The sequence below is a fragment of the Nansenia antarctica genome, assembly GCF_963989245.1.
Source record: "Nansenia antarctica genome assembly, chromosome: 16".
Lineage (NCBI taxonomy): Eukaryota > Metazoa > Chordata > Actinopteri > Argentiniformes > Microstomatidae > Nansenia > Nansenia antarctica.
In genome coordinates, this window is record NC_137686.1 from 17,354,392 (window position 1) to 17,365,128 (window position 10,737).

Sequence of the window (10,737 nt, forward strand, 5' to 3'; positions counted from 1 at the left end):
TTAATTAAGAAAAAGATTAAAGAACTTCTTTAATAGACTGGAATAATACTATCCATGCTGGCTGGGTGAAACTAAAAGATAATATTTATTAAGTATCAAGGCAGTAAACTTATGCATAAACTGGCCTAAATCAATGTTTTCACATAATATGTTTCACATAACATGGACTGTTTGTACAGTAGGCCTATACTAGGTTCATTGTGATTTTCAGAGATGACATTGAGTGCCAGTTTCCCAGACACAGGTTGGACTAAATCACACTTTAAACGAAAAATCTCCAGTGGATAAGCTTTTTTAGTCTTGCGCTAGGCTTAATCTGTGTCTGGCAAACTAGCCCTGAGTTTCTAAAGGAAGAAATTATCTTACCATGTTTTCCAAGACCAATCATCAAAAGCAAGAAAAAACAACTGGCAAAGAAGAGACCTTGTATCCCAGCCATTGTGTTGACTGACCACTATCTGTCTGTCTGTCCGTCCGTCTGTCTGTCTGTCTGTCTGTCTGTCTGTCTGTCCGTCTGACAGTAGGAACCCTGTCTGCCTTTTATAGAGCTACTATCTCTCCCAGTTTATATTTCTCAATCCACCCAATAGTTGGTATTTACACAACAAGTAGGAGGAGCGTCAAGTATTTTAGACAAGTAGACTTATTGCTAAATCAAATCATTGTTAGTTTGATATTCATTTGTAGTCATCATTATTCAGTTTGCACGTTCTCTGCTAATGTATTCAATAATTTAGTTATATACAGAATCATCTATCTAAATGAATTAACTTATTGATTGGTGGTTTCAGAGCATCTATCAAACATTTCAATTACTGGTGTGGGGAGTCTGTCTGGTATTGACATCGATCCACAATCATCCAGTAACATGATCTGAACGCAGATAAAAGGGTAGATTATACAGTATCATCTACCCTTTTATCTGCGTTCAGATCATGGGTCAGGCATGGGTCAACAGCAAAGTTGGAGCATCACTTCCAGTATACCTGAGTTTAGATAAGACTGTATTCCTGGCAGAGGGGTTTGGTCAATGTTGATACTGCATTTTGGCAGTGTCTCCTGGGTCACATTCAGAGAATCAGGAGCATGCCAATTCTAATCTGTGTCTATCTAAAAGCCTATTTCACCCTGATCTTAGACCCAATAAAGTGGTTTGCATGATTTGTAACTGATGATTCACACAAGCATGAACTGCCTTTTTGGGGTGTGTAAGCTATGATTAATGAGTGCATGCACCAGCACTAACTATTTCACATTTATGGAGGAACATAATGTATCTTTATCTCAATTGGAATGTGCCTTATGTGAAAAATGGTGCATGTTCCTGCTAGAACAAATATTTTATAATATTGCATCTAGTGCATCTACAGCTAGAACAAATATTTTATAAGCCTATTACCTGACATTCGGGAGAGCCTAATTGCAACTGTTTGCCTTTCAAACTATGTGGAAGAGTGGAATATTAACAGACTCCCCCGGAATTCCAGATTTTCTGTTCCTGCTGTTGTATAACTTTAAACATTGGATTAAAGAGATTATTATAAGTGGATACAACTATATATTAAGCATTGTGTCCGTATTGAAATTGGAAAATGTAACCCTTGAGAACGAAACTTACAGAGCCATGCCTACATAACATGATGTGATGTTTAATGCTGAAACCCTAACTGACCTGCCTCTATTTTGCAACTTGCCTGCCTTGGCCCTATCAAAAAGAGCCTGAGTGTTCTACAGTGGCCTTCCCAATCACCGGATCTGAATCCAATAGAACACCTTTGGGATGTGGTAGAACGGGAGATTCACAACTTGAGAGTGCACCTGAAAAATCTATCAAGTCATGATGGACCAGAATCTCAAAGGAATGTTTAACATCTTGTGGAATCTATGCCACGAAGGATTGAGACTGTTTTGAGAGCAAAGGGAGGCCCTACCCAGTATTACAGTAGTAGTGTTCCTAATAAAGTGAGTGTAGTAGCCAAAGCCACTGTGTGATTTTATTGGACCATAGCGAAAGTGAGGTAATGCAGAAATGTAATTCATCTAAATGTAAATTTGACTGAATTCCTGCCAGTTTACATTAGGGATGCAACCTCAGCAAATATGTTCAAGTCAAGACTAAAAACCCATCTTTTTAATATTGCCTTTAAATGACTAAATAATTAAATTATGATTATATAATGATTGGAGCACTTTGAGCTGCAACGTTTGCAGGAAAAGCGCTATACAAATAAAAAGATATTATTATTATTATTATTATTATCTGTTTACTGTAGTTATATCAGTATTACAAAGCATTGAGATGGGACAGTTCTGGTATTTTTGCCACCAAAATGCTAACTTTGATACACTTGGGTATCCATAAACCATAAAAGAGTTTTACTGAAAAGAAAAAGGGAAACGGCTAGAAGCAATATATGAAATCTGTAGCTTTATGTCTATACACAGTAATGTATAAGAAAAAGGTTATTTAAACATGTGACAATGTGCTGTATGTTTCTACGTTGAACAGTTGTTGTAGAAAATGAACAAACAAATTAGTTTAATTAATTCTATTAATTAATTTCTATAATAAGTTGTTCTATGCTACTTGGAAGTTTTGAGTCATATTTCAACTTGTCTGATTGCGATGACATGATTTGTGATGAATATAGGTCAACTCTACAATTTAATTATTCCCCCCCCCCCCTCTCTCTCCAATGCCCAACTGTGAGGTCACAGAAGTTAGAATTCTTCTAAAACATAAGTGATGACAACAATGAACATGCAGCTGGAGTTCTAGAATCCAGCTAGAGTACACATGCCGTTCATTTACCTGCAATTCATCTGTGAAGAGCTAGATAGATAAACGTTATTCGTTCTTTTCCCAAAAAAAATTGAAGACATGAATCCTAGTGCGCCTATTCAATGGATGGGGTCGGCAACATTCAGTGGGGTCGGCAACATCTTCGTTAAGGATTTAGTGGAGACGTTCAACAGCAAGCACCTCTACGACACGTTCTCGGAGTTTGGGAGCATCCTTTGCTGCAAGGTAGCGTCTGACGCGAATGGTAATGCTAAAGGCTATGGCTTTGTGCAGTATAACACCAAGGAGGCTGCTGAGAGAGCGATTAAGAGACTCAACGGCACGTTATTGAACGGCAGAAAAGTGTTCGTCAGAAAAGTGTTCTTCCAAACGCGCAAAGAACGAGAGGCTGAACTCGGATCCAGGGCCGGAGAGTTCACCAACGTGTATGTCAAGAACTTCGGAGAGGATATGGACGACCGACGCCTTCAGGAGAGGTTTGAAAGATTTGGACCAGTCCTGAGTGTCCGTGTCATGACCGATGACGCTGGTAAATCCATGGGTTTTGGATTTGTCAACTTCGAAAGGCATGAGGATGCCAAGAGGGCCGTTGATGAGATGAACGGCCAGGAGCTAAATGGGAGGCGGGTCTACGTGGGCCGTGCCCAGAAGAGAGGAGAGCACCAGACTGTGCTGAAGCGCCAGTTTGAGCATATAAATCAGGGCCACAGGACCAGATACCAGGTGTGTGTGTATATGAACAAACATATACTGTATAAGAAAGCTCATAATCTTGGTAAGCATTGTTGATGTATTTGAGGCATGAAAAACATCTTAGTAAAACACAGTTTCTCTCTACCAGGGTGTCAATCTTTATGTCAAGAACTTGCACGATTGTTTGGACGACAAGCAGCTGCACAAAGAGTTCTCCCACTTCGGAACAATCACCAGCGCAAAGGTGATGACGGAGGGCGGACGCAGCAAGGGATTCGGCTTCGTGTGCTTCTCCTCCCCCGAGGACGCCACCAAGGCCGTGACCGTGATGAACGGTCGCATCGTGGCCACCAAGCCCCTGTACGTGGCCCTGGCCCAGGGCAAGGAGGAGCGCCAGGCTCGCGCAACCAACCAGCACGTGCAGAGTACGGCCAGCGGCTGCGCCGTTCCCAACCCAGGCATCAACCCCTACCAGGTTGCTCCCCCACCTGGGTTCTTCATGGCGGCCATTCCACAGGCCCAGAACTGTGCTGCACCGGACTTCACCAACCAGCTGGCTCAGCTGAGACCCACTCATCTCCTAGACACACCTCCTCAGCACTTCCAGAACACGCCCACCAACGCCATGTGTCCGTCGGCTACCAGGCCTAAGACCTTCAACGCTATGAAGGCCACGCCCTCCCTGGTTGCCCCTATGATGACCTCTCAGCGCGCGGGTCAGTATATTTAGTGAAGTAATCCTGCCCCAAAGAGCACTATCCAAACATTTGCCATAAATATCCCTTTGATTATGATTATCTTCCCTCTCAGCTACCCAGGCCTTGAGAAAGCACCCTGCCAGTGCAGACGCAGCTACAGCACGGATGCACACTGTGCCCCGTAACAAGTACACAGCTGGTGTACACCTCCTGCAGCACATGGCTCCCCAGCCACAGATCCCCATGCAGCAGCCTGCTATCCATGACCAGGAGCTTCGGACTGACTCCATTTTGGCTGCCGTTCCCCATGAGGACCTGAAGCAAATGATAGGCGAGTCTATTTGTTTGTTTCAATTAATCCCCCATTAGGTTAGTATAATTACTGTTACTGATATTTATTCTCCCCCTCCCTCCAGGTGAGCGTTTCTCATCTATCCACAGCATGCACCCCATCGCTCCCAAGGTCACTGGCATGCTGCTGGAGATGGACAACTCTGACCTGCTCCGCATGCTGGAGTCTCCACAGTTCCTGCGCTCCAAGGTGGACGAAGCGGTCGCTGCGCTGGAGGCCCACTCATTCATTCATTCATGGAAGACCATTCATTCATTCACTGGGCTGAGGAGGCTGTACAGAAATCTGGCCACGTCCCAGTTTGAGTTTCAAGCGGCTAACGCGTAAAAAAGGAGACGCGGACTTTGAAACCTACCTCACCGATAACTATGCAAAACGAATAAATGACTTCATCACAAAATGAAATCGATTGACTCAGCTATCTAAAAAAAGGGTAAGCTGTACCTCGATGATGAATGTAAAAGCACTGGTTGGACCAGGCTACACATGAACGCGCAAAACGGAGATTAGGGGTGAAAACGGAGCCAGAGCATACCTGTCAACATTGGGATTTGAAAATAAGGGATATTTTCCCGAAAATAAGGGATATTTTCCCGAAAATAAGGGATATCCCCCGCACGCCCCCGGGCCGTCCCCCCCCCCCCCCCCACCACCCCACCGTCCACAAACCATACCCCTTACATTTAGGCAAGGGTACACAGAGTCAATCCTAACATCACCACTAGACCCCTTACATTTAGACAAGGGTACACAGAGTCAATCCTAACATCACCACTAGACAACCATAGGATACCTCGATGGAGCATGCTGGTCACTTGTGGGGGAAACATGCACTGATCAATGGGCGAACCACTGCCACGTGACCTATTTTGATCTACAAGGCTTCTCACTCCCTCTCTCTTATTCATACAATACGATATTACAATATATATTTTGCAATATTGGTTTTAACATTATGTTATTATTATTATTTTTTTGTGCTTTGCATTCATAACATTATATGTACAATTGTGATTAAAATGCAAGGTAGGAAACTATCAATTAAAATGTGGGTATGAACGACTGTCTGTGTTTTCTTTTTGTATGTGTGTCAACACATTTTTCGACCTTATCTGGACGTGTAGAGCACATAATATAATGTGCAACAATACTATGTGCAATATGACAACCCTTGTGTACATAAGGTTCAGATATAGGAAATGTTAGGATATTTATAGCATAGCATAGAGTACAGCACAGTGTTTTATTGTAGTATAGTAGTATAGTATAGTAGATGGTGTACATAGCCTTTATTTATGTAAACCAGCTCTTTTCCCTTTTTTATTTTACCCTTGGCCCTCTTGTTTTTAGTCTTTTTCCAAGCACCAGGGGAGCCCCCCCTACTAAATTTCGTTGCATGGTACCTGTACTGTATTAATGGCAATAAAGACCATTCATTCATTCATTCATTCATAACAGTAATAGTAGGCCGGAAAATATACTTTTCTTAGGACCATTACGGTAGTAATGGCGCGGTTACGTCTCGATTTCCATTTGTCCGTGGTCACGACATCACGACTCCATAACACTGTGGACTAGAGGAGGTAGCTGAAAGAGCAGTCTCCCAGCAACAGAGAACGCACGTTTGGACAGGTTGATTCAACGTAAGTAACGGTGCAGTAGTATTCATGACGTGTGCAGAGAGGTATTCAGAAATTGAAGTTGAAATACAGTTTTGTATTGTTTTCGTGACGTTTTATGGTGTGAAATATGAGACCTGGTGCTTTCATAGTTACGCAGTTATCTATTTGCACTTTGCTCTAGATTTTTACTCGAAGCAACACTCCTCCTAAACCATATCCCATTGTTGTGTCTCTTTCTCTCACTATAATAAATATTAAACAAATGATCATCTGACCCATTGGACTAACCCTAACCCTAGGTATAATTACTACACTATTGCGAATGTTACCAAATAATTGCGTTGTAACTACATAAAGCAGCCTTGTCAATGAGTGGCGCTAGACCCTCATCTTCTTGAAGAGCACTCAATAATTTCTGTTGCAAATTATTTGCATTAATGTCTAGTAGCCTAATAGTAATTGTAACGTTTTTCATACATTGATCTTGACTGCAAATTCTATAATACGAATGAAATCAATATAAAAATAGACAGTTTTGTGCATTATTGAGAGAGGGTGGTGCTCTCTGCGGGTAGTCAACAACATGAACGTTTCTCTCCCTCTCTCTCCCAACAGGAGATGGCGCTCTCAGGGTGGGTGTGTGTGGTAACAGGGGCCTCCCGGGGCATTGGCAGGGGCATCGCCCTGCAACTGTCAGAGGCAGGAGCCACTGTCTACATCACTGGGCGTCAGGAGAGGACTCTGAAGGAGACTGCAGCACAGGTGTGCACAATCACTGCACATAGACAACTACATAGTTCAGAGTAAAGTTGAACTAAGATTCCTGGGATAACTGGAAGGATTAGGGTTACATATTGTCTTTAAAGTATGCTCACTTGGGGTATAAGCCCAATTTATACTTCTGCGTAAAATCTAAGGCGTAGCCTACGCCGTAGGTTGTATGGTACCTGTACTATATCAATGACAATAAAGACCATTCATTCATTCATTCATTCAAAAATGTAACTACGCGGGAGTACCTACGCAGACCGTAAGCACTGTGATTGAGAGGACCACTATTTTTGATTGGTGAATGGTACAGAACGACTACAGTAGCCGAAAACCTTTCTTTCTCCATTCTCGATGACAGGTAAAAGAGAGGGGTGGAAACTGTGTGCCAGTTATCTGTGACTCTTCAAAGGAGGAAGATATCAAAGAACTTTTTGATCAAATCCAACGCGAGCAGAATGGCAGACTGGATATCCTTGTGAACAATGCGTATGCTGGTGTACAGGTCAGTGGCATCGCTGCCTGGTAAACAGGACTTATGCGTTATTACATTAATGGTATCACTATGGATTAGTACATCCACAAAGTGGCAGCTTTGCCAGAGGCTGTAAAAACTATAACTGACTATTTTGTATATACATTTTGTTACTGTTCGCCACAATTTCATATGGTTTCTCAGTCATTATTATTTAAACTGTATCATATGACTCAGATAATTAAACAATGTTTTGTAATTTCAGGCTATTTTTGAAAATATGGGAAAGAAGTTCTGGGAAACAGACCCATCTATTTGGGATACCATAAACAACACTGGCCTGAGGTACTGAGTCATCTTCCTGCTCTGCTCTGCACCATTCTAACAACCCAGTTTCTGGGTCCTGATTGGCTGACCTTCCTTCCACTCAATGTTAGATTACCTATATGGATGTAATGGATACAATTACTCAATAATAATAGTAAATTCCACCTGATACTCACTGCGTTGACTAATACAGTATGTGTTGACAAATTATTATATTTCCTGCAGGGGGCACTATTTCTGCTCTGTGTATGCTTCACGGATGATGGTGGCACAGGGCCGGGGATTGATAGTGGTTATATCCTCTATGGGAGGGTTGAGGTATCTCTTCAATGTGTCGTATGGTGTTGGTAAGGCTGCGGTGAGTCCCTCTCCCTAGTTGTGTGATATTGTACATCTATCTGCTCAGTTTAAGTGAATTTCATTTCAGTGCCTATTTTAGTGTGACCAGAAGAACGAATACTACATGCTGTATCACTCCCTCCGTCCTATCTTCTCATCCCCCTGCTACTCTTCCTTTTGTCTTGGTTCACACTCCCTCTGTCCCTATCCTATAGTGTGACAGGCTGGCTGCAGACACAGCAGTTGAGCTGAGAAGCAGAGGAGTGGCCTCGGTCAGCCTATGGCCAGGAGCAGTTCAGACAGAGCTGGTGTCTCAGCTGATCCTTGAGAAAGATGCCCCACCAGGTGTTGATCCTAAGGTAGTTGGATGAAGTGCTATTGCTATGTCTGTGTCGGTCACATGTTAGAGAGAGTGGTGCAAAGTTTTGACCATACAGAAGCTCAGGCTGCGCCCATTTGGCTGATTCTAAACTATATATTGTTTCATAAATTACACTTAAAAGAAACTATTAGGGCGCCTGGGTGGCGTAGCTCACTAAGGTGCATGCCATGTAATCACAGGATCTCTGGTTTGATTCCGGCCTTCGAGCCTGCATGTCATCCCCTCTCTCTCTCATCCCTCCTTCCTGTCAGTCTCTACTGTCTCTAATCCAATAAAGCAAAAATGCCCTAAAATGTTTTTTTTCTTTAAAGATACAATTAGACTACTTTTCTTTTCAATATAATGTGTTTGTTGTAACGAGACTCTTTTTCTCTCAGTTCAGAGAAGTATTTGCCAATGGAGAAACAACAGAGTTGAGTGGGAAGTGCATTGTTGAGCTGGCAAAAGGTATGAAAGCCCAACTGTGTTTAAAGTTACACAGGTTGTATATATAATTTTCTTGCCCTTTTCAAGATGTTGTGTTATGTCTTGGCTATCACACTAACTTTTCCGTTTTAAATGTGGTTGTTCCAATGTTGAATGTTTGTGTGGTTTCTGTTTCTGATTTAAAGATAAGAATCTGATGTCACTGTCAGGAAAAGTGTTGATGACCTGCGACCTGGCTAGGCGCTACACGCTCAAAGATGTTGACGGTAAATCAAGATCCAGACATCACTAATTTTAAGGCAAAGCTGACTGCGCAAAAGTGCTATAAACAGTATAGTAATCATTTATTAGCAATATAATCTGTTATAAGTTCCCCTCATAAACAGATATTTGTCTCTCCAAACAAAGTCACAGCACTCTCCATGTACTGCTCTTCATACCCACATAACAAATGTCTCTCCTTCTCACACGTTCCTTTCAGGCCGCAGTGTGACAGACTACACCTCCATCAAGTTCCTCCTGACCCAGGTCCCCTATGTTTCCTGGCTCTCCTCGATCGTGCCCTCATTCTTGAGGGTTCCCCGGTTTGTTCTTACCCTCGCTAATGGCCGTTTCTGATCAATTCCCATATACGGCTGCAGTTGTAGCAATGTATTGTAATCTTATTAATAGAAATACAGTTCATCTTGATTATGTCTGCACTGTATAAGACCATGATTATAGGCTTTTTTTGTCCTATGTAATGCTATTGTAGGTGGATGAAATGACGGATTCTTTTTTTTAAAGCATTGTTTGAACATTGAGTGACATAATGCCAGCTGAGACATTCAGCTGGGTAAAAAAACACTAATTCCTACCTATATGCTGCTCACTTTTGTGGGAAATAATATGCACTGGTGAACCACTGTCATGTGGCTTTTATTTTCAAAACAAACATTGGCAGATTATTTTAACTAGCACAGCACCACCAAGTGTAAATATTTTTACCTACAGGCTTCTCAATCTCTTTCTTATTCATACAAAACAATATTATATTACAATCGATAGTTGCTACATTGGTAATATTATGTGAATCTTTACAGTGCTTTTGCATTCATAACATAATGTGTACGAAAAGTGATCAAAATGCAAGGTGGAAAACTTTCAAATAAAATGTGATTCTAATAAACAGCTGGGTCTTGATTATTTTGACATAACGTGAGCTTAGAATGATAAGGTTCTATCTCCGTTTAGGGTAGTTCAGAGATATTGAGCGTCAAAGTTTTTACATTCCATTATTGTTTGTGAGATGGAACCTTTGTATTTATGAATTACTAACTTTAAAATGTCAACATTTTTAAAAATAACACCACACAGGCATTAATAAACACCTAATGGATCAGATTATGTCAAAAACTCAATTTTGACAAAAATGGAGATAGAACCTTATAATTCTAACGTCACGATAATGTGTCAACTGCAAAAGAGTTTTCTTACATATATTTTTTTTTACCTTATCTGTATCTGTAACTGTACCAGTACAGGCGTGACATAACAGCAATAGTTTAATTATTTGAAAAATTCTGCTCTTGGGAATATTTACGGTAGTTAAGCTGCTGTACCGTAGTATCCATGTTGTAACACGTGACACCTCATGAAACCAAGGCAACAACAATTATATTATTTGTTATCGTCCCCCACTGATGAAATCGGGTAGGGGACTATGATTCGGTCTCTGTCTGTTCATAATTATTTCACACATTCTTCTCCGACACCACTGGGACCATTTTTAAAAACTATTGTAAAGAATGTGTGTCTTTCCATAGAGATTGTTTAAGAGTTTCCAAGTGACACCGATTCATCATTAAAATGT

At 41.4% G+C, this 10,737-nt stretch overlaps 2 protein-coding genes across 3 annotated transcripts in view; one reads left to right on the forward strand and one right to left on the reverse strand.

Annotated features, from left to right (window-relative positions):
* The window catches only part of LOC308171885 (uncharacterized protein), a 29,451-nt gene extending 28,948 nt beyond the window's left edge, over positions 1 to 503 (reverse strand). For both annotated transcript variants that reach the window (XM_080546795.1, XM_080546794.1), the window contains exon 1: positions 367 to 503. In XM_080546795.1, coding sequence (XP_080402921.1) covers positions 367 to 439 — 73 coding nt within the window. In that variant the 5' untranslated portion in view covers positions 440 to 503. The remainder of the gene's footprint in view (positions 1 to 366) is intronic.
* Positions 504 to 6,108: 5,605 nt separating this feature from the next.
* LOC308171604 (dehydrogenase/reductase SDR family member 1-like) lies at positions 6,109 to 10,047 on the forward strand. The gene is made up of 9 exons (XM_080546480.1): positions 6,109 to 6,189; positions 6,784 to 6,930; positions 7,298 to 7,441; positions 7,677 to 7,756; positions 7,964 to 8,096; positions 8,293 to 8,436; positions 8,837 to 8,906; positions 9,071 to 9,151; positions 9,367 to 10,047. Exons 2-9 carry the CDS (start codon positions 6,787 to 6,789, stop codon positions 9,501 to 9,503), a joined length of 933 nt encoding a protein of 310 aa, XP_080402606.1. The 5' UTR covers positions 6,109 to 6,189; positions 6,784 to 6,786; the 3' UTR covers positions 9,504 to 10,047.
* The last annotated feature ends 690 nt before the right edge of the window (positions 10,048 to 10,737 follow it).

Excerpts from the sequence above, each read along its gene's own strand:
- LOC308171604 (XM_080546480.1), top strand. The coding sequence starts at position 6,787 with ATGGCGCTCTCAGGGTGGGTGTGTGTGGTAACAGGGGCCTCCCGGGGC. Across the intron at positions 7,442-7,676 it reads ATGCGTATGCTGGTGTACAG|GCTATTTTTGAAAATATGGG; the intron begins GTCAGTGGCATC and ends TTGTAATTTCAG. Across the intron at positions 8,907-9,070 it reads CATTGTTGAGCTGGCAAAAG|ATAAGAATCTGATGTCACTG; the intron begins GTATGAAAGCCC and ends TCTGATTTAAAG.